The 24,953-nt window shown below is 37.8% G+C and overlaps 1 protein-coding gene across 10 annotated transcripts in view; it reads right to left on the bottom strand.

Moving 5' to 3' along the window:
- HUWE1 (HECT, UBA and WWE domain containing E3 ubiquitin protein ligase 1) overlaps nt 1-24,953 on the bottom strand; it is a 169,904-nt gene that overhangs the window by 127,138 nt on the left and 17,813 nt on the right. For 9 of the 10 annotated variants that reach the window (XM_044234530.1, XM_044234531.1, XM_044234529.1 and 6 more), the window contains 4 exons: nt 12,428-12,496; nt 6,236-6,334; nt 5,371-5,577; nt 3,989-4,141 (listed from right to left, as the gene is read on the bottom strand). In XM_044234530.1, the coding sequence (XP_044090465.1) occupies nt 3,989-4,141; nt 5,371-5,577; nt 6,236-6,334; nt 12,428-12,472 (504 nt within the window). In that variant the 5' untranslated portion in view covers nt 12,473-12,496. The remainder of the gene's footprint in view (nt 1-3,988; nt 4,142-5,370; nt 5,578-6,235; nt 6,335-12,427; nt 12,497-24,953) is intronic. The other variant, XM_044234539.1, reaches the window with a different exon arrangement.

Genomic DNA, 24,953 nt, shown 5'->3' with positions numbered 1-24,953 from the left:
GTAGTTTAAGTAAGAGAACAGACTATTTCTCACTCAAAGTAGTGTCTATGACCTTACATTAGGAGGAGGAAAAGGAATTGCCATTTGTGTTTCAGTTTTTTAAAAAACTGTATGCACTGGGGCACCTAAGTCGCTAGTCAGTTAAGCCTCAGGCTCTTGATTTTGGCTCAGATCATGATCTTGGCATCATGGGATTAAACTCCCCTGCACTGGGCTCTATGCTCAGTCTAGAGTCCACTTGACATTCTCTCTCCTTCTGCCCCCTTCACAACCCCCTTCCCCGCTCACTCTCCTCTCTAAAAATAAAATCTTTTAAAAAAAGTGGTATGTAGGGGCACCTGAGTGGCTCAGTGGGTTAAGCCTCTGCCTTTGGCTCAGGTCATGATCCTATGGTCCTGGGATCAAGCCCCGCATCGGGCTCTCCGCTCAGAAGCCTGCCTCCCCTGCCCTGCACCTGCCTCTCTGCCTACTTGTGATGTCTGTCAAATAAGTAGAAATTTTTAAAAAAGTGGTATGTATTAATGACATTTTTAAAAAAGATCTGCTTTAACATTTTAACAATAACTAACCTAACAACTATTGACCCTAATCTGATCAAAGAGCTTCTTCTATACTGCATCTTCCCATGCAAAAAAATGGTTATCTGTCTCTGCTTACAAATTTAGATCTTTTAAATTTGTAGATACAGGTTTAGTTTTGTTCTAACAGATCTTAAATACTGCTGATTAAGTTTATTTTCTTTTACTTACTTATGTAAACCATCTGTCTGATTATTGCCCATTCACATTCCTTTCTCCTTGCCAAAGACAACACTTTTCACTTCTGATATCTGTAATTTTTTCAAAACTTTACATTGCTGTGTGTGCACATTTTTAAGTTTCAGAAATGGTACTGACCAATAAACATTTTTAACCACACCCCAGCATTATTTTTAAAAGCTACTGATGTTGCTACATGTATTATTTGGTTCACTGCTTCTAACTGCTACATATTCCATAATATGCATGTACCACATTTTACGTACCCAATCTACTAATTGCCACAATGATGCAATATTTTCCCAGATGTTACCTTAAGGAATAATGTGATACCATCTTTGGGATATATACCCAGAAGTAAGAGTCAAGGGTTCCCATAGCCTCACATGCCTGCTAACACTTAACCAACACACAGTTTTCTAATTTCTGTTCATGACAGTTTTATAAGCTGTTTATAATTAGTTTTATAATTTAAAAAAGTTTAATAGTTTTATAAACTAACAAGTTTTGTAAGTATTTCTGTAATTACTAATGAGTTTCAACACTGAATTATCTATGCATAGCCTTTGTTTATCCTTGTTAATTTGGAGGTGTCCCTTAAATATACTACACTAACACAGTCTCTTGACAATACTTTAAAAAAAACTGCTAATTTATTTTTGGTGGGGAGGGGGAGGAACAGAGGGAGAGAGGCACTCATGCAGATTCCGTGCCCAAGTGCAGAGCCTGCAATCATGACCTGATTCCATGACCCTGGATCATGACCTGAACCAAACCCAAGAGTCAGACGTTCAACTGAATGAGCCACTGCAGCACCCCGCCCCCACTTGATAGTCTTAGAACATGGCTAAACACTTTCGATCACTCACTACTCTGTTAAATTTTATCTTTGGCAGTGCTGCTTAATGTTGTACACAGGCCAGCTGATATTGCACCAATTGTTCGAATGTGGTATTGTCCATGACAAAATGAGTTTGCACCAGAAATGTTAGTCAACCATATCAGTAAGTACACTGTTTATTTCAACTAATGTTTTTCTTGTTCAAAGCAGCAGTATGCTGATTTACATTCCAATTTAAGTACAGTAGGGAGTTATGTTTTTCACTGAAAGGGAAATCTTAATTTTGTTTAATCAAACTCAAATTTTTACAGTTAAGATTTATGCTTTAAGAGTCCCTTCCCTACTAGTAAATCACACTATAACCTTCTACATTACCTTCTCCTTAAATGTATGGCTTTATCCAGTATGGCTTATTTTAATACACTTGTTGATACCATGAATGGGGTCTTTTTTCTAATCATCTTATTGGTTATTACCAATGTATGGAAGAAATATTTGTTTCTGTATAGTGATTATTTACTGGCTACCTCACTCTAATTTTATGTTCTAATAATTTCATACCACCTCCACAGAAAACCAAAAGCCTCAATCCTATCACCTTCAAATAGTATCAACTTTCCTTTTTTTTTTTACGACTTTGTTTGACAAAGAACATGCACAAGCAGGGGGAGAGGCAGAGGGAGAAGGCAGCTCCCTGCAGAGTAGGGATCCCAATACCACAGAATCATGACCTGAGCCAAAGGCAGACACGTAACTGACTGAGCCACCCAGGGCCACCAGTTTTCTGTTTTAATATGTATCCTTCATTTCCTTCTTTTCTCTTTTATTTGTTAGGACTTCTACTATAAATTTAAGTGGCAAAAAGTAATAGTATTTTTATGTGACTCTTGACTCAACAACAATGCTTCAGTTTTCCCATTATGACTTCTGGTAGATGATTTATATAAAGTTTGTCTTCCTAGCTTTCTAAGAGTCTGTATTAGTTTTAATTAACATGCTGAATTTTATCAAATGCTTTTGAAGCTTCTATTGAAATATGGCTTCTTTCTCCTCTTACTGTTACGTTGGGAGCCAATACTGAACTGTCTTACATTTGTTAATAACATGAGAAAATTGTGTTAAGAAAACAGGTTGCACATCTGTATATACATATTTGCAAATACAAGAAGAAAATTTGCTCAAATTTTGAAGGAAGCTCCATCTGCATGAATTAAAAGTGATTAATATTCTCATTTTTCTATACGTCCTAGAATTTTCATAATACATGTCACACATCGTATCATTCAAAAATGATTTTTAAGGAGGGGTGCCTGGGTGGTACAGTCTAACTCTTGGTTTCAGCTCAGGTCATGAACTCAGGTCGTGAGACTGAGCCCTGCGTTGGGCTCCCACTCAGCATGGAGTCGGCTTAAGACTCACTCTTCCTCTGTCTCTGCCCCGCTACCCCCCACCAGACTCTGTCTCCTTCTCTAAAATAAATAAATAAATATATTAAAAAAAAAAAAAAAGATTTTTAAGGAATCATGTACCTAAAAATAGCCTGAAAATTAAGTTATATTATTTATGAAGTAATCATTAATTGGCTTTTAAGAAGTCAGCCTTACCAATTTTTTAAGATTTTATTTATCTGACAGAAAGAGAGAGAGCACAAGCAGGGAGTGGTAGGCAGAGGAAAGGGAGAAGAGCGAGCATGATATGGGGCTTGATCCCAGGACCCTGGGATCATGACCTGAACTGAAGGCAGTCACTTAACTGACTGAGCCACGCAGGTGCCCCTCAATTTTCTTCTAAGCAAGCTTTCTAGCAAAGCTTTCTACCTCTCTCAAACCATAATTACATATGACCAATTTGTCTCTAACACTAGACAATAGTTTGGTTGAGTTGAACTTTTATATGAAAGGGTTTTTTCTTTTGCTTTCAATTCTAATTACTACCATCACAAACCAATTACTGAGCATAGCACTAAGTAACCTACATTTTATTTTATTCTGAAACCACTTTTAAGGTAGATATACTAAATTCTATGAGAAAACTGGTTTCAGAGCTAATAAGCAGGGACAAGACTCAAATCCAGATTGTACCATATTTCCTTCCTAAGTAGAATCTGATTATGAACTTTCTTTCTAGAAAAGTTGTTGTCATTTTGGAACAAAGAGTGATTCTGCTTTATGAGTAGGAATTCATGAAATCCCTCAAAATTGCTTTGTAACAAATGAAAATACTTCTTAGGTTTTGGGGGTTACTTAGTTAAGGGGGCCCCCATAATTCTATTCAATTAGGCCAATAAACTTAGGGATTACTATCCATTTTGACAATATAAAAAACACCTGTGAAAATGAACTATATGGTCTAATTTCTGTGCCCTTCCAACTCTTTACCCATGACTCACCTCTGCTAAGTGTTGCAGCCGGGTTAGCAGTGGGGTTCTCTTGTCAGATCCAAGGCGTGTGATATAGTTTGATCTTTTGCTAAATACATACAGAAGATTAAGGACTGCCAGCACCACTTGCATATCAGAGGAAGCCAATAAAGTTGTCAAATGCTACAGGGAACAAAAAGGGCAAGTTCATGGTATTGGGCACACTAGGCCTTGAAAACTTAAAATGCCTATGTAGTAATAGATTTGTTTATATATACAAAGCTATCAAGAAGTTTAACAGTACAAAAAACCATTTATAAATATTTGAGCACCTACAACATGCAACCTTGTCCATAAGCAGGTTATAATCTAGCAGGAAGCCAGAAAGTCCAACGAAAGTTTTTTAAAAAAGTGAGCAACAGCTCAAAATTGCACAGGTATCCCCACAGAGGATTACAAAAAAGAGACAAAAGTGATATTTTAATATATAGTGGAACTCAAGAACATTAAGCCTCTAAGCAGACTATAAGTACTGTGAAAGAAAGATAATAATATTGTTCCTCTGTATCCTTTAAGACAAACATAAAACTGGAACTAATTAAAATGCAGGGTCCTCCATATAGAAGCTAAAGATATCAACAACAGCTAGTGGCATTTATGACTGTTACAGTATAATGTATGTAACAGTAACCTAAGAGTGACTTCTTAGTTTTTTTTTAAATAAAATCAAGGTTCATCAATATATTGAAGCATTTGGTCAGTGTTAAAATCATTATGTCATTTAGAGGGCAAAAAACTTAGGTATTTCTGGTTGCTGATAATCCTGAAGGCTATGGATTTCCTTTTGCAATTAATCTATTTTATCTTTAAGAGACTGCTTATCTGTTCCTCACTTAAAACTGTGGGTGCTACACTTTAGTTCAGTTATTCCACTCTTCCCAAGCCATAGTTCAGTTATTCCACTCTTCCCAAGCCATTTCCTTTCAATTATTACCCTATTTCTTTACCAAAGACTTGGGGAAATTAACACTAACAGGGCACTTAGGCAATGAGTAATGTATCAAGGAAATCAAACTATTTCTAATAGTTTGAGTGACTTGGGCCTGCTCTAATAACCTGGAACAAAGATCAATTTTTTGGGAAATTCCCAAGAATACATCAATACATGTATTACATTCTCACTAATTTCTTGAATCTGGAAAGGTAGAGTGAAGGTGACAGCAAAGAACCTTCCCAACAACCTATGAAGGGTATCTATATCCAAGAAACATCATCATTGTCTTTTACACTGAAAACCCTAGACCTCCATAATGAAAAGGAAAGAAGCAATTATCAGAAAGAAATAGCAATTTATCTCTGGACATGAACAATTCTACTTGAGAAGAGACCACACAGGCTTGAACCTCTCCTACCTCTATGGAACTGTACAGATGCCGGGAAAAGCTGTACTCAATGAGCAAGGCTGTGAAGTTCAACACAGCCAAGAGAAGCATTTTCAGTTGTTCTCTTTCCGGCCTATCACATACGAGCATCCACGACATATTCTCCACTGTTTGTCCAGCATCTGCCAGGATTCCATCAAAGCGGTCCAACAGATCCACCCAGTGGTATAACTCACACTGGAGAAGGGAAGAGAAAGAGGAACATCAAAGAATAAAGTACTAAGTACTGTGTGGGTGCTTTGCTACAATGGACTGCTGAGCAAGACACCTAGACAAGTTCACTTCCTACCTCTGCTTCTCTTTAACTGCCCCCCCCCGTACAGAAACCCGTATGAGAAATATCATACTCTGAGGCATATAAACCTGAGTTCATTATTATATCCATCAAAGTACACATGTACTAACACCAGTAGACACCTTAATTAGGTCTTCAGAGAGAGAATTCTGGCTACATTCTGAGGTCTACGAACACAATGACTCTCCCTGCCAGAACCCATTTTATCAAAAGTGTTCATTTTTAGAGTTCTCTAAAGAAGACTCTTTTAACTATCTCAAACTTATATTATCAAACTGATGGAATTCTGTGGTTGAAATTCTTTATCAACACCTGTGTAAACATTCTTCATCCTCAGCTAGCAAAATTTTCTTTCACAATTTCCTTGGTGTTCACAAGCTAAAAGCTACTGGTCTAGAGCTGTACTAGACATACAGAAGATAATCATTAAGTAACTGACGAATGATGCTACCTCATTGTGGCTTCTCTTCCCATACAGAGAATACAAAAAGAGGTAATAGTCCAGGGAGCCCTGTCTTTTGGGAGCATGGGTTCACATACCTTCCCAATGTTCCATGTTTTGATCTGCTGCAGTTCCAAGAGGAGTTGCTCATCATTACAAACTTTGAGTTTGTCTATTAAGGCTCTGCAGTCTGCAGGCTGAGGAAAACAGGTATTCACAAAGAGTGTTTTGGAGGATGAGGGGTACACAAAAACAAAGAATAGGAAAAGGAATCTTTAGGCCAACACACTTAGCAATTTAACTTTTGAAAGAATATACAACATTAGAAAATGGGAAATTTGCCAATCACTTGGGATTAAAGGGAAATATTATAATAAAACAATCCATCTGTGCATTTTTAACTTGGATAAACTTTTACACGTAGACAATCTACTTGGAAGGGTACAGACAACAGAAATAAAGGAAATGAGCTAGACACCAATAAAAACAAAATGAAGAATCTGTACCACAGTTGAAAGTTAACTAGAATGGCTGATAAGAAATGCCGAATCAGGAACACTGAAAAGCCCTAGTGAATTCACAGTTCAAGGTGAAGATTAACACTGGCTGTATTTTTCTGCAACATTAAATCCTCTAACTGTAGGAGGCAAAGACCTTCTAACTTTGTAAAACTGGGACTTCATCCTTACTGGATTCCCATTGCCATATATTCCTGTTCTCTTTCTACTGATGAAAGGGCCTGTTTTTCCAGTAACAAGGTGTGGACTGAAAGCTTATAGTAAAGTTTCTGAAAGTGGAGGAGGAAGAAGGCTAGGGACTGGGACAGAGATGTCTTCTATTAATGGATGGCAACTGGAAATGATTATACTTGCTTTTTTTTTTTTTCTGTAAAGCAATATGGTATCCTGGAAATGGGCCTAGACTTGCAACCAAACAAAACTGGGTTCATTTATTAGCTTGATGTTTAATAAGCTGTTTGATCATGAGCTACTCCAATCTCTCAACCAGTTTTCTTACCAGGAAGAGAGACCTAATAATTACCTTGGTAACGTGAGAATCAAATGTTTGCCACCTACTAAAGCACTTACTTCATACAACAGGAGCTTAAATATTGAGAAACAGCATATTACTACAAAGAGTATGAACTTTGGAATTAGATAGTTGGTAAGCTACCTCTTTGAATCTTAGTATCCTCTTCTGCAAAATGAACTAACACCACCTATTTATCCAGCAATATTGTTGTGAGATATAAACTAGAGGTATTTTCAGTATCCAAAACAGAACAGGGAAAAACGGGGGTTTAAAGGTTTTAAGTTAAGTCCCAAACCTTTTCTTTCCTCTGAGGAAGCATTATTAAGAGCTACCTCAAATTTCTGTGGTAATTAAATGCATGGAAAATACTTGGCATAAAATACTTCCCTAACCAGGCCTGTACTTTTTTCTCCTCTCTTTGAAGTCATATAGATGGAGGGAGAGATGATGGAGCAAGAGAAACATAACATGCGAGTCTGTACCAACTACTCATGTAGTTCACTTGTGCCTTCTGGACCTACTCAGGCTTAGTATCAAATATACCACTTCAATATCTAACAGAATGCAGTTATGCAGATCCAATATTTTGATTCTGTGAGTTAGATTACACCCAATTCATGATGAACATTTGAATCCTATTATCACTCGGCATCTCATCATCAGGCATTCAGTCTTTATCAAGTTTCAGTTGCAAGCCAGAAGTTGCTTTTCTGAATGTTAGAATAGCTGTTGGCAGAAAACAGCCTTGCCAAAATTCTAGGAATCTCAGCTGTACTTCTCCTATCATAGCTTGCCAGAGGCATCTTTAGCTGATACCAAAGTCGGACCTCTTATTCTACTAGGTCGAAATGTCCACGTAGTAGGGCAGCTTATATCATGACCTGAACCTTTCTGAGCCTTTTCTAGATCCAGACATCACTATCACTTTAGAGGTTATCCAGTAAATAATCAAAAGAGCAAGTCCAAATTTGATGTATGCTGGCTCCAAAATCCAAAGAGGCACCTCATATGTTGTTCGTCTGTCTCATGGTATATGGTAAAAGGTACAGCAATTCATCTCTCACTTTAGAAAGGAAATCTTCCCAGACTTCTGGACACCTAGAACTTTCCTGATGTAGAAGACCCTCACGCTTCAAAGGGAAGTCAGTCTCTGTCACACATATGCCTAAGGCATCTAAGGTACTTGTGTTTTCTACTCACAAGATTCAGTCAGCATCAATTTAATATAGCAGTATCATGTTCTGTTTTATCAGCAGTATCAAGGTCCCTCTGGATTTTATAGTTTCCAGAATGCACCAGGGACAAAAGTCTATCTTTACCATCTTGTTCCTGCTACATAAATGCAACTGATTGTTATTTTCCTTCTCCTGGTAATACAAAAGAAAGCACTTGACAGTTCAATGGATGCATACTGATTGCCAAGGTTCACATTGATTTCTTCCAGTAAAGGTATCAAGTCTAGGGGAAAACTCTTTTGTACAGTTGCTGATATACAAAGTGATCAATAAATGTCCTTCTTGTGTAGCCAATATGGAAAACTGTGGAGATTCCTCAAAAAACTTAAAAACAGAACTACCATATGATCCAGCAGTTCCACTTCTGGGTATTTAACCCAAGAAAAGAAAACAATAATTTGAAAGGATATATGCACCCCCATTGTCACTGTAACATTATTTACAACAGCCAAGATACAGAAATAGCCTAAATCCATTGACAGATGAATGGATAAAGATACGGTATACATATACAGTGAAATACTATTCATCCATAAAAAAGAATGAATTCTTGCCATTTGTGACAACATAGATGAACCTTGAGGGCATTATGCTAAATGAAATAAGTTAGAGAAAGACAAACACCATATAATCTCAACTTCTACACAGGATTTAAAAAACAAAAAAAAGTTTACGACTCAAGCTCATAGATACAGAGCACAGACTGTTGACTGCAATAGATGGACAGGTGGGAAAATGGGTAAAGGGGGTCAAAAGGATAAAAATTTTTTTTCTAATGCTCTTCTTAAAAATAGTATCTAGTATTAACCACAATACAGAAAACTGGGTATGCTGCTCAAGTAAAGAAGGCATCTTCAAGCCTTAAAAAGGTATAGGGTGGGGCACCTGGGTGGCTCAGTGGGTTAAGCCTCTGCCTTCGGCTCAGGTCATGATCCCAGGGTTCTGGGATCAAGTCCCACATGGGGCTCTCTGCTCAGCAGGGAGCCTGCTTCCCCCTCTCTCTCTCTGCCTGCCTCTCTGCCTACTTGTGATCTCTCTGTCAAATAAATAATAAAAAAAAATCTTAAAAAAAAAAAGTATAGGGTGGGGGGTGGTGGTGCCTGGGTGGCTTGGTTGGTTAAGTGTCTGCCTTCTGCTCAAGTCATGATCTCAGGACCCCTCGTGGAGCTCTCTGCTCAGCAGGGAGTCTGCTTCTTCCTCTCCCTCTGTACTCTCTCTCCCTCTCACTTTAGCTCTCTCTCAAGTAAATAAATAAAATCTTTAAGAAAAAAATTCATAGGCAGTGATCTAAAAATTCCAATTCCAGGACTTTAAGTAATTTGCTTGGAGCTATCAAATGTTTTGAGCCAGGATATGTGTGTATATGTGTTACCCCAAGAACAAATCTGTAAGAACCCACTAGGTAAAAGAAGAAAAAAATTTAATTTGCATTTCCCTGATTATCTACAAGGTTAAATTATTCTGGAAGTTTACTGAATTTGTTCTTTTCTGAAATGACCTATGTCCACTTTGTCATTGGGATATTCATCTCTCCTACTGATATAGCTACTAAAGATATCAACTACAGTTCACTGCAGAACAACATGGGGGTTATGGGTGTGGACTACCCCCCATGCAGTAGAAAACCCAAGTAGAACTTTTGACTCCCTAAAACCTTAACTACTAACAGCCTACTGTTGACTTTCAGAAGCATTACTGGTAACACAAACACTCAACACGTATTTTTTATGGTATGTTTATTATATACTGTATTCTTATAATAAACTAGAAAAGAAAATGTTATGATTTTTAGGAAAAGAGTAAGGAATATATATTTACAATACTGTATTTATTGAAAAATATCCATACAGAAGGAGAACTTTGCAGTTCAAACCCATATTGTTCAAGGGTCAACTGTGTATTAGGTTATTATAAATATTTTCTGCAGCTCGTCATGTGCCTTTTTACTTTGGATATACTACTTAATGCTTCCATTATTTTTTTCCCCTTTCTTTTAATGCTTGGAAGGGCCAACCCAACCAAAAACCAAGTAAATATTCATTTACATTTCACCTGTAATTTATTTCTTTTAAAAATATTTGACTTTTGAGTTAGCTAGAATTTCTTTCATTATAATAGTCCCCCCACTCAAAAGTCATAAACAATTTTCCTGATACGGCTTCTTGACTAATATTGTCCTTCCCTATCAACCAATAATTCCTATAATTATCATATGTTAAGTTCTTATGCACATGCACACTAGCATCCTTTCCTAGGTTATCTTCTTACACCAATGCCACTGCTTTATTTTTTTAAAAAGATTGCATTTATTTGACAGAGAGCAAGCGAGTGAGCACAAGCAGGAGAAGCAGGAAAGGGAGAAGCAGGTCCCCACTGAGCAGGGAGCCCATGTTGGGCTTGATCCCAAGACCCTGGAATCATGACTTGAGCCAAAGGCAGACAACTTAACCAAAAAAACCACCAGGTGCCTTGATGCCAGTGTTTTAATTTGTGTAGTTTCTTTCTTTTTTTTTTTTTAAGATTTTATTTATTTATTTGACAGAGAGAGAGAGATCACAAGTAGGCAGAGAGGCAGGCAGAAAGAAAGAGAGAAAGACCACAAGTAAGCAGAGAGGCAGGCAGAGAGAGAGAGGGAGGCAGGCTCCTTGCCAAGCAGAGAGCCTGATGCAGGGCTGGATCCCAGGATCCTGAGATCATGACCCGAGCTGAAGGCAGAGGCTTAACCCACTGCGCTACCCAGGCACCCCGTAATTTGTGTAGTTTCTTAAGGCAAGTTTTTTTTGTTGTTCTTTAGTTTCAAAATAATTTGAGTATATAACTGTGAAAAATTCAAGATGCCAAAACACATTAAAAACTAAATCAAAAGGAAAGTATCTTCAATAGATATGAAAGTGGAACATACTTGATATATACAGCACTCAATAAGAAACAACCTGAATATTCCAATGTCAAATACAAAATGACCAGCATGAGCCGACAACTAATATAAGGCCAATAAATTTGAAAATGTATCTAATTAAAGGATGAAAATTAAAACCATGAAATATTTTCCCCCACTTATTAACAAAAATCCAAAAGATAATCTGTATTATTGATGAGGATATGGGAAGATAGCATTTCTCACATTCATTAGTATAATGCTTAACAAAAAAAGGGCAGGAGAATGTCCATGCAATTATCTTTTAAAAAGAGACTAGAATATAGCAAAATGTTAATAGTGATATCCATGGTGATACTTGCCAGGTAGTTACAGTTTTTAAAAACCAAGTGGCCTGTATTTAGAAAATGAACGAATTATGTGCCAGGTACTTGGCTAAGCATCTGCCTCACACCAAGAAGAGAAAAATTATCAACCAAGTTTTACAGCTGTGAAAACCAGGCCACAAAAATCTAGTGATTTAAACTCATGTCTAATTTCAAAGCTCGTGCTCCTTGAACTACAGCATAATGGGATCTATAGGAGTCTTAACAAAGGAATACTTTCTTAATCTCAAAATGCAGTTTAAGCCAGCTGACAGAATACTGGACTAAAAGCTGGGATATCTACTGCTGACACAGGACCAACCGACATGGTCACCCAATACACAGGTTAATACAGGTTAAGTTGAACTGTATGAATAAGAATCCATAATTTAAAAATCTACTTAAGAAAGGTGTTACCACTTTAATTTTCAAGAAAATAAAATTGGAAAAGACCCCACAAGTACAGAGAGAATCTGAATCCACATCCGCTCTTTCCATTATACCATACTGCCTTCCAATGCATAGGACAGCAGCCAGGGAGCCCACTTTATGTACATAAAGCCACAAACAGTTTAGTGTTCATTTCCACTGGCGACTAGCCTGTTCACTTTTTTAATCAAGGGAAGTTCAAAAGTAAATATGACTGTTTCAAGACAACTTGCTGTTTTACTGCACTTTGTACATATAAGTGGTGACATATTTTGAAGATCACTATGTTGAACTGACTGCTAGGACTTTTTTCTGAAATGAAAAAAATAGAGCATACTTCTGGATACTTACAGCCTCAGTAGGTGTCTTTTTCAGTTTAGTCCTGTCTACTTTCATGTTTTCGATTTTCCGTTTTACGACCTGAAAAAAGAAATTCCCCAAAAAAGTGAGAACTTAAAGCAGCAATCTTGAGCACTACATGAATGACATAAACAAGACAGAATGAAGAACATGCAAAATGCTTAAAGCAAAAACTCTGGAGTTATGACGCCATGCTAACTCAGAGGCACAGCTATGAGGTAGGGAAGAAAAAGGAATCTCTCCAGACAAAATTGGCCCACATCCATATGTTGCATAAGACTGTAATCAATTTAAGCCAAAATTAAAACACTTTTCTTAAAACAAAACCTCTCAAACTCATAATTGAAAATAAAAGATCACACTGTTTTTAACACACCTCAGGATGGAAAAAATTCACCATATCCCTGCAGTTTTCTGGAAAATTTAGCAATTCCACTTCTGGGAATTTATCCAAAGAAAATCATAAGGATGTACACAAATATTTAACCACAGGAATCTATACTGTATGACCATATGTAACAGTGAAAAATTGGAAAGGACCAAACGTCCAAAAAAGGATTGGTTTAAAATATTACACAACTGTTATAAACATTGCACACAATTATATAACAAAAAGATGTTCATTGTGAAATAAAAAGGTTATAAAACAAACAGTATAAACCTATGTCTAAACTGCTTAGAAGGGGTATGCATCAAAATGTTAACTCACTACTAACCAAAATGATTATGTATACCCACATCTGTATCTTCTACTGTTTTAACTGATAAAAATATATTAGTTGTGTTATAAGGACAAAGGCAACACAACACCTTTATTTTTAAATTAGAAAATGAGGTGTAAGACTCCCACTAGAAATGTTTTAAGCACTAAACCCATTTAATTTAGAAGGCACAAAAGTGGGCAACCCACAGTATAAACCTACATGATCCTTCATGGCAGACAGATCCCTCAAGATGCTCTGACCAAGGGACAGGAAGAAATACAGGTTTCTCCCATTAGCAACTAGGACACCCGGACAGAAGCAGAGGTGAACTGATAGCTATTTACATACCAAGGATTCTCCTACTAATAATGTATTTGCTACACAGCAGTAACTGAACGTCAGTATGTTATGACAGCTGTCATAAGATAAAGCTGACCAAGCACAAGTGTAAATTTCAGGTGGCTTTTGGCCTAGATTAGTCCAACATACTCAGTATTGTGAAAATAAAGTGTATTTGCCTACATGGTTGGCATCTATTTAACCAATGGGCACTCAGGAAGAACTGGTGAAACATCCAGAGTATATTCTAAAATGCTTTTGGAGAGATAAAAAAAAAATTTTCCCTCTATGGTTCACATGTTAGGATATGAGATTCCAGATTACTTTTTAAAAATTACCTCTTCATATAAAAGAAAATGAACAAAATGCCTGCTGCCTACAACTTCCAAATATCTAAAACAAGACCAATGGTATTCTGGCAATGATCTGATTCATTTAGTGGAAACTGTAAGTGAGCTACTTGTATTCAGTTGTGGCTTTTTCCTCACAAAACTCACACTCACACATTACCTAAAACAAGCAGCTATCACACTACTGTGGCTGCAGTCATTTGCTGGGAGGCTTTGCGACTACCTCTACTGCAGGAAGTAGCAGCCAGCCCCAACACCATATACCCCAAATCACTGAATGCCTTCCTTCCAAAATTAGGAACAAGGTAAGGATGTCCATTTCCACCACTTTCATTCAACAAAGTGCTGGAAGTTCTAGCCATTTTAATAAGGTAAGAAAACAAAATAACAGGTATACAGATCAGAAAGGAAAAACAAAACTCCCTATTTGCAGATGACAAAGGATTATCTAGTGGAAAATCCCCCAAATGTACCCCCCCAAAACCCCTCCCAGAACTAAAAAATGATCTTAGTAAAGTTTCAGGATCCAAGATAAACATACACAAATCAATCCATTTCCATATACTGGCAATGAATACATAAACTCCACCACTCACAATTGCTAAAACAAAACTTGAAATACTTGGGTATAAATCAGGACTTGTATGTTCAAAACTACAGAATGCTGATTAAAAAAAATCAAAGCTAAATATATGAAGAGATAAACTATGTTCCTAGATTAAGAGGACTCGACACAGCAAAGAAGTCAATTCCCCTCAAGATTCATATGCAGGTTTAATGCAGATCCTGTCCAAAGCCTAGCAAGAATTTTCCTGTAAATAAAGAGCTTATTCTAAAACGTATATGGGGTGTCTGGGTGGCACAGTCAATTCAGTGTCTGACTCTTGGCTTCAGCTCAGGTTGTGATCTCAGGGTTGTGGGATCAAGCCCTGCATCAGGCTCCACACTCAGCACAGAGTCTTCTTAAGACTCTCTCTCCCTCTGCCCCCCCACTAAAATAAATAAATCTTCAAAATGTACATGGAAAGACAAAGGAACTGCAATAGCTAAAATAATTCTGAAAAAGAGGGAGGAATCACTCTATCCAATTTCATGACCTACATGTGTAATTTCTCGATATGTAATCAAGACGGTCTATGTAGTATTGGAGGTGGGATAAACACATATATGAATCAGAACAGAGACTCAAGAAACAGACTCCTACAAATATGCCAGACTGATTTTTTTCTTTTCTTTTCTTTTTTTTTTTAAGAGAGAGCAAACACAGGGGGAGAAAGAAAGAAGGAATCTTAAAAAGGCTCCATGCCCAGCACAGAGCCCAAACATGGAGCTCAATCTCAAGACCCTGAGACTGTGACCTGAGCCAAAATCAAGAGTCAGGTGCTTAACTAAGTGAGCCACCCAGGCATCCCTCCCCAAATGATTTTTGACAAAGTTGAAAAAGCAATTCAAACAATAGTTTCATCAACAAATGGTGCCAGAGAAATAGGTATCTTTAGGCAAAAGATGAACTTTGGCCTAAGAAAGCCTCACACTTTATATAAAAATTAATTCAGAATTAATCATGTGAGAATGTGGAGAAAAATGAACCCCTGTACACTGCTGGAGTGAATGTAAATTGGTGCAGCCAATATGGGAAAACACTATGGCGATTCCTCAAAGTATTTAAAATATGATCCAGCAATTCCATTTCTGGGTATTTAGCAAAAGGAAATGAGAACACTAAGTTGAAAAGAACTATGCATCCCCAGGTTTACTGCATTATTTACAACAGCCAAAATACGGAAGCAATCTAATTATCCATTGATGGATGAGTGGACACACACACACACACACACACACACACACAGGAATATTAGCCATAAGAAAGAAGGAAATCTTGTCATTTGTCACAAATGGCTGCACCCTGAGGGCATTATGCTAAGTGAAGTAAGTCCGAGGAAGACAAATACTATATGGTCTCACATACAGAATCTCAATAAACGAAAATAACAAAGAAGTCCCAAAACACTGAACTCACAGAACAGATTGGTAGATGCCAGAGGTAGGTAGGGGTGAGTGAAATGGCTAAAGGTGGTCAAAATGTACAAACTTTTAGTTATAGAACAAATAGGTTATGGGGATATAATGCACAGCATGGAGACTATAGTTAATATTGTATTATATATTTGAAAATTCCTAAGAGAGTGACCTTTAAAGTTTCCATCTTAAGAAAAAAATTCTAACTAGACTTACTATGATCATTTCACAATACAGTATCAAATCACTGTTGTATACCTGAAACCATTATAAGTCATGTTATCTCAATTTAAAAAATTCAAAGTTAAAAAAAGGATCACAGACTTAAATGTAAAAGTATAAAACTCACTGGGAGAAAATATCTGCAAGCTATATATAGTATCTAGAATATATAAAGAACCTCAGTATTCAACAATAAAAAATCAAACTATCCTCCAAAACAAGTGCACTGATTAACTTGCATTAATAAACAACTCCAACTCTTTTACTGACTTAAGAAAGTGTAGATGAGGTACTGGCAAATCTTCACATGTGTCTCACTTTAACTACAGCTGTTTTGACTTGGAAAATTCTGTACCAGTTAAGGGTCTGGGTTGAGAACAGCAGACTCTGATCAAAGCAGAAAAGTGATTTACTGGAAGGATAACAGCTTAGGGAATCAATAGGAAGTCTTACAGAACCACATTCAGAAAACAGGAGGAACCAAGGAAGCTATGCTGCCTTGAACTACAGACAAGAAACTCCCACAGCTTAGTTGGGGGTGCCTCTACTGCCAACACCAGATTCTAGATGCCTGGAAGGTACTGTTGGTGGCAGAATGATTTCTGAACAGTGTCAGGTTATTTGCATCAGCGGCTCTAGACACAAAAAGTGTGAGCATCTAATCGGTCAAGTGTAGGTCCTAAGCCCAAGGCTTAGCTGTCAAGGTTCAAGGAGAGCAAATACATTTGGCTTTTTCCGTTTCCAGTGTTTGGGCTCCAAACTTTTCATAAACAGACTGAGATGACAGGCACCCAATTAAATAACCAAGCCAAAACAAATGAATGAACACACACGTTCCCCAAACAAGTGCAATGTTAACCTGGTTTCTATAATTTTGTTGCAAGAAACCTCTATAGTTTTAAAAAGGTTATTACTGTCCATGAGACATCAGTTAAGAAAATCCAAGTTTTTTTGTTCCTAGTTAGTCTCTTTCTAAGCTGGCTTTGCAGTGGAAAGGAAAGAATTTTTTGAGCAGTCACTACAAGCTGGACAATGAGCTTGTGTTTCCTAAAGCATTTTAGAGCATTCTGCTCCATGAAGGAAGACAAGGTTCCAGCAATTTGGGAAACGTTAAAAACGGAATTTGTCTTCCTTTAGGATGGTCATGTAGCTGACTGACATTACTAACAGCTCCAAGAAATCTTGGGTAGAGGAAACTTATTAGGGCACAAAACCATTTTTTCCCCAAGTGTTATTTACTAAAAGCCCACCCCTTTAAGTATCCCAAAAAACAAACTTGGAGATATGCTGCCCAAAGGGCTTCATATTATAGTCTTTCATACAATCCTCACCACTCAAGCCAAGTTTTGTCCCCATTTACAGATAGAAAACTGAGGCTCAGAGAAATTAAGTACCTTATGCCTAGCTAGTAAATGCCAGCACCAAGATCTAAATCCGGCCTTTTTGGTTCCCAAGTCCATGCATTCTACTTTACTAGTTTTATTATAATAAATCCCTGTAGATGAAAATATAGATTTGTGACAGACTCTTCTACACTATTGGATCCTATGTTCAAAAAATTATTGCAAAAGAGAAAGCGGGGGCACAAGGTAAGAAGCTGAGATACCGTCAAATCACACTAATGATCAGAACAGTAACCAGGGAATGACTTCTACCTAATGTTTAGAAGTTAAATGGGTAAAAATCCCATTATATAAAAAAGCCTCTAACAAAAAGAAGGTAGTTCTAGACAAATCCCTGGAAATGGCCTACTGCCTTTGTTGGGTCGGACCAGAACTCTAAGCACCAAACAATCTTTACCTGTAGTAAAAATTTCTTCCTAAACCTAGGTTAAAAAAATCAGCTTTAAGGAAATTAATGAATTACTATGAACCACCACCCATAGCTATACGTTAATTAAATACTTCTATTTAATTAACCACTTTTTTCCCTTCCTCCTTTTCCCCAAACTTCATTTACCTTTGAGGTTTGAATCTTGGTTTTGTGGGGTTTAAACAAGACAAGTGTGTTCACTTAAAATATATTAAGGGGAAGTCGCTCTTGAAAGGGTAGCTCACTTTGTAGTAATCATCTTCAGTTGATCAAATTTAGAATGACTTTCAATACTGAATCAGCTTAAGGGCAGAAGACACCTGTAGTTCCCAAATCTGGCTCAATAGGAGTATAGCAGCAGTCTAGCCTTACAATTCCAAGTATGGTTGAAGGATCAGCAGCACTGACATCACCTGGGAATTATTAAAAATGCAGAATCTCAGGCCCACCCAGACCTGAGGAATCAACCTGTATTTTAATGAGATCTTCAGGTGATTACCTTAAGTCTGAGAAGCACCAATTCAGAATACAGGCTCAAAATCAGGAATCCCAGGTTAGGGTTCCTGCTATATCATTTACTCACTGTATGAGCAGCCTCTGTGTACTCCTGTTTCCTCAACTGTGAAACAGGGATAACTGATCTCTCCACTTCCACATTTTCTTTCATCCAATCCATTCTCCAGAGAGCAGCAAAAGTAATCTTCTTAAAACATAAATCAGCTCACGTTACTTCCTTGCTTAAAACCTTTCAACAGATTTCCTAGAACTCTATCCAAACTCTAATCATGACTCACAGGGCCCTGGCACGATTTAGCTACTGGAACTCTCTCCAATCTCCTCTCTGCACAATTACTTTAGTCTTTCCCTTTACTTTCTAGAATGCTCTAAGTTCCTTCTGTCCTCCAGACCTTTACAAGTGCTATCCCCACTGGAATGCTTCTACTTCACACTCCTATTTCCTCCCATAGCTAGTTCCATTTGAGGACTGACTTTAAGACCCCAAGTGGCTTCCCAAGGTAACTCACCTAAAGCTAGTCTTATTTTTCTAACAAGCACTACCCTGCTTGTTTCTCTCATAGCCAGTATCAATGTAACTAGTTTGATTTTCTACAGTATTAAGCTCTCAGCATCTACCACATGATATAGGTAGGCAAATATCTGCAGGATGAAGTTCATGAAAGAAGTATGAACTGAGAATAAAAATCTGTGATTGTCAGCATATAGACAGTATTTAAAGCCATTGGTCTGGAGATGATGACTTACAAAGGAAGGAAGGAAAGAGACCCAGAACTGAGTTCCCACTTGATCTAACATTTAAAGGTAAGAAAAAGGAGGAGTACCCAGGAAAGGAGAGCTTGCTGATGTAGAAGTAAAACCAGTTCATCACGGTATCATGAAAGACAAAAGATGGTAAAACTGATCAACTGTGTCCAATGTTAAGATGAGTTATGCCCAGAAAAATGTACACTGAAATTGGGAATAGAGATAATTTGACCACCAACAGTTTCAGTGAGGTGATGGGAAGGGAAGCCATGGAGTGAGTCAGGGAATCAATGGAAAATGAGGCAATACAGATGGCATGTGTAGAAAACTCTTCTGAAAATGTTGTCTGTAGATATAAGCAGAGAATTACAGGTTCATTGAATGGTAGAGGGGAAGAGGAGATAACAAAGAAAATTCCTAAGGAAGCTGAGGGTAGGGGACCCTTTAACCTCTATTTCACCTTAATATAATCAACACTCATGTGGGTTGTTGTTATTGTTGCTTTTAAAGATTTATTTATTTACCTGACAGAGATCACAAGTAGGCAGAGGGGCAGGCAGAGGGTGGGGGGAAGCAGGGCCCCCGCCAAGCAGAGAGCCCGATTCGGGACTCGATCCCAGGACCTCAAGATCATGACCCGAGTTGAAGGCAAAGGCTCAACCCACTGAGCCACCCAGGTGCCCCTGTGGGTTTTGAAAGCACAAATACTAACCAGAATTAGGACAATCCTCTCCCTAATCTCTTAAAACTTGACTGAGTGTCCTCTGTATGTGCTTACATTGTACCCTGTACCTATCACCTCCCTGAGAACTAATGAGAAAATGCTTGCCACAGGGTGAGGAAGTTTAAAACAAGCATACACACAAAACCCCACAAACCTGGGAAGGGAAAATATATACATTATCAGTGGTTGCCTCTAGGTGGCAGGATAACACAGTTTTAATTTATGCTTCATGCTTTTCAGGTTCTTTCAAACTTCCTATAATCATACATCCATTTATGAGAATTTTCCTTTTGTACAATTTTTCTTAAGGTAGAAAAGAGTGACCCCTAATCCAAATGGCATGCATCAAATTAAGAACGCAACATCTAAACAAATGCCTTGTAGTCGTGGCTGCTAAAGTGCTCTTGGAGCTTCTTTTCTATACCTTCTGCTGTTTAATCCTGAAGTTTAGCACATAGCACGGACTCAGTATTTACTAATTTATTATTGGTAGGTTAAGAAATGCTGCAAACACATATAGGAGTGTGGATGAATCAAAGTCAGCCTAAAATTCCCACTGAAATCATGGAAAAGCAATTTGGCTGTTTTTAACCCAATGAGCCACCCAGGCGCCCCAATTTGGCCGTTTTTACATAAAAAGGTTTTCAGAGCACACTAGACTCCAAAATGCCACAAGGCAAAAAGCCTCTGCCTCTATGAAGTCTCTGAGAGAAAATTCAGGTGAGAACTGCCCAGACCATCCATTATCTCAGGAAGCAGCAAAAAATCTTAAAACCAACTCTGTTATATACTATTTGATTACAGAGACACAAACATCACATTAACTGATTTCTTAAAGGGAACACATTTCCATCCAGCCTAGTTTCTGATTGTTTACATTAATATCAATCCAACAAATATTCAGAGAACCCATTTGTCATTATAATAACAACGGCTAATATTTACTTACCACCTAATTATGCATTATCTCTAATCCTTAAAGATGAAGACTGTTTCCAGCTTACTAAGTCCAAGAGTAGCCACATACCCAGTAAGTGGTAAACCTGAACAAAACCAAATTTGCTCCATGATTCCACAGTACACAAAATGTCTATAAGCACAGTCCACCCTGCCACACCCCCCTCCTACAGACACCAATATCCTTATCATTGAGCCATATAAAATATGACCCTGAGGACGGCTGACCTAGATTTTATTGGGCACTGATAGTAAAATGCAATAATAAAGCAACCCCCCCAAAACAGCCGTTATTCACCCAAGACAAATCTGGGAATTATCTGCAGAATTACCTTGATAGAGGTAACTCCTTCAAAATCTGTAAACACTATACCTAAGGTAAGTGTGTATCCTTGCTCTCCTTGCTCTGCAGTTATTCAAAGAAAATCTCTTACAGGGATACCAAGAAGGAGGAATCTGAAACCTCTAACACTGACTCTGGAGGTAAGAATGATGTTTAAGAACACATCCCCTATATATACTTTATCTACAGCCCTGGGAAGGTGCACAACCAGGAGTTGCTCTTTAGGTCATTACTCCCATTTACTTAAGAGAGATAAACTGGCATCAGAAGAATCAGGCAAGAAAATAGTTGTAGATCAGTTTTGCCAGTAGAAAGGAAAGGGCAGCATGCCAAGTAGCCCCTTCTTATTAGCATTCCGAACAACAACAACAAAAAAGCAGCAATGTCTACATGGAAATTATGCAAATTAAGGAGGAGAGGAAGAGATTCCTTGTCTACACATTTTCAACTGGTGCTCTGGAATAATCCTCATCTACCCTCAAAGACTGATCTGTCTCCCATCTCCTTCCTTCCTTGTGGCTGGATTTGGTGCAAAAGATCAACTGTAACAATGGTTATTTCCTATGTCATCACATCCAATTTCAAAGATGCAACTGCCTTTTCAGTCTCGCCCACCTCTAACAGAAAATGAAGACACCAGCCTTTAAACTAATACTCTTTATTCAAACTAATGTCAAGAACTTAACCACAGAAAAGCTATCACTTTCTAATAGGTGAACTTCACCCAGAAGCGCCACAGGCAACATTTAGTGAGTTCAGGAAAAACATAATTGCCAGAAAAATCAACCTACTTAAAAATTACCTTCAAAATAATTTACTTAAAAATTAAATACAGAGTTCTCAACCCTGACTATGCAAAGTCACCTGAGCCTTATTTAAAAATCTAAAAATGTCTGGTTATACAAATATCTGACTTAGTAAATATGAGGTGGGAACTTTTTTTCTTCAAACTGTATAGGTGATACAGCTGCAGAGCCAGATTTAAGAGCCACTTTATTAGATATTAATTACCCTTTGTCTATTTGTGACTCACTGAGGAATTTTCTTTAAGAGACTGGGGGAGAGGGGGTGCCTGGGTGGCTCAGTCAGTTAAGTGGCTACCTTCGGATCAGGTCATGATCCCAGCAGGGTCCTAGGATCAAGCCCCGGGGGGCCTGCTTCTCCCTCTCCCTCTGCCTGCTGCTCTCCCGGCTTGTGCATCTGTGTCGTCAAATAAATGAAATCTTAAAAAAGAGAACGGGGATAGAATGGTTATAAATAAAGCAAGAATAGCCATGTGTCAATAACTGTTGAGGCTGGGTATCAGGTACATTGGGGTTCCATTATACTATCCTCTAACTTTTGTATAGGTTTGAAAATATCATAAATTAAAATATTTTAAATTAAGACTTTATCCTGCCAGATCCCTCCATTCCATCCTTCACATTACTACCAGAACAATTCCCCTCAAACTCAAAATCTACCTACATTATCAAGTGCAAACTCCTTACCTAATCCAGCATCCAAGACCTCTAGGACCTGGTACCTGTTCACCTCTCTTACCAGGGCCACAGCATTACATAATATTCCCCTTGGCTCCCCACATACTTTAACCACATGAGGCTTTTTACAGTTCCCCTAACACTCAAGACTGCAAATACTTTGACTCAGATTGCGCTTTCTGCTAAAATGGCTGTTCTTGGCATATCCCCTGGAGCTCAGCTTAAATGTCACCTCAATGAGGCCTTTTCAGATATCCTCTCCCTCAGAGAAAAATCGATCACTCCCTCCTTTGTGCCCCCTCCAACTGTGTCCTGCATATACCCTCAATCAACATACTTCTTTATTTACCTGTCACTCTCAACACTAGGGTGAGTTCTGCATAAGTGGGACTGTGTCTATTTATCTTTGCATTCCTGTCACCAGCACAGGAACTGTCACTTAGTAGATGAATCAAAGAATGATTATCCAGTAAACATTTAAGGAAGCTTAAAAATCCAAGTCACAGACTCTTGGTGAAATTTCCAACCGACAAAACCAATTTATAAAACTCATTCAATCTGCATTTTTCCAATCAACATATAGGTATGGACACACTAAATGCAGGGCATTTTGAAGGGTGCTATGAGATAGCCACGTATTCAGAAACATAAATTAGAGGAAAAAGGAAAACTAGAAGCAATGATAGTATAAAAGCTATGAAAAGTCAGTACACAAAACATAATCAAATTACAGTACACAATCAAATTACAACTTCCTAGTGGCCTAAGCAAAGCTGCAAACGCAATTACAAGAGATCAACAAAATACATACAATAAATCCTTATAGAACACCAAACATAATCCTCTTGCTTTTTAAAAAATTTTGGGATTTTTAGAGATTCAAGTTGCATACAACAGAGTACAGTTAGCAAAACTGAAACAATTAGCCCAGTTTCACATTTTGGGCATAGTGCTTTAGTCTAGAAAAATATATACATAGCAATTTGGACATCATTTTAAAGCATGTGAAGAAATCTTTATGGACTTCTTGTCCTATACTGAGGGATTTCCATAAAAATTCTGAAGTTCTACGGAAAATTTTTGCATATGTTGAAATTTTTCTGAAAAGACAGTTGATAGCTTTCAGTGGCTTCTTAAAGTGATCCATGACCTGCAACAGTAGGAACCATCACCCCACAAGATATCCAAGACTGCTTAGTACTTAAGTGACTACAATGTTTTCACTTTCACTTATGAAACACAGGCTATGGTATTTCCCCTAAAGTCACATGATAGGCTACTGTCAAATATAATAAAGATAGTACAGGAAACCAAAGAAACAGAATTCCAACCCTTTTGCATTATTCAGCTCCAGTTATCTCATTTCCCTGGGTTTAAGAAGAAATACGCAGCATCTCTCAAGATTGAACCTCTGTATAGGAGAGAATCCTGTATTCCTGGATAAAATCCTCTAGTCCGTATCCCGAAGAAAAGCAGAAAAGGCCCAAACCTTCTATAAAAAGCCTAGATTAAGTGTATTTCTAAATAAAAGCTAGTTTCCTTTTTAAAGATTTTATTTATTTATTTATTTGAGAGAGAGAGAGAGAGAGAGAGTGAGAAAGACAGCGAGAGAGGGAACACAAGCAGGGGGAGTGGGAGAAGAGGAAGGAGGCTTCCCACCAAGCAGGGAGCCTGATGCGAGGCTCGATCCCAGGACCTTAGATCACGACCTGAGCTGAAGGCAGACGCTTAACCACTGAGCCACACAAGCACCCTAAAAGCTAGGTTTTAATGCCTTAAAATATTCTAACGAAAGATATATCTGTATGGGGAGAAGATAAGAGACATTAGTAATGTATTTACTTGCACTGTATACTGTGGATAATTTATTTTAAAGGCAGAGATTGAGGAATACAACTGGAAGAAAGTCAAAATGAAGTAGAGGACAACAGCATAGCAGAAACGCTTGGGAGTTGGGACGCAAATGGGCTTAAATTCCATTTATTAGCTGTATGATCTTAGACAAGTTACTATGCCTCACTGAATCAGTAACCTCCATAAAATAAACAACACAGTCCACCTCAAGGGACTGTGTCTGGCAATGAGTAAGCCATATTATTATTTGTTCTATTTCTTTTAGCTCCAGGTTAATTTAAGGGCAGCATTCTTATGCCGGATATTACACACACACACACACACACACACACAGCCCAAAAGCAAACAAGAGCTGGTCTTTTCAAACTTTCTACATGTTATCTGCATATGAAAGAACATAAAGCATGTATTGAAACTGTTAGCTTTAAGTAATGACATGAACCAAAAAG

This window comes from Neovison vison, chromosome X (assembly GCF_020171115.1).
Source record: "Neovison vison isolate M4711 chromosome X, ASM_NN_V1, whole genome shotgun sequence".
Taxonomy (NCBI): Eukaryota; Metazoa; Chordata; class Mammalia; order Carnivora; family Mustelidae; genus Neogale; species Neogale vison.
Note: the sequence above shows the minus strand (reverse complement) of the source record. Positions and strands in the feature narration are given on the sequence as shown.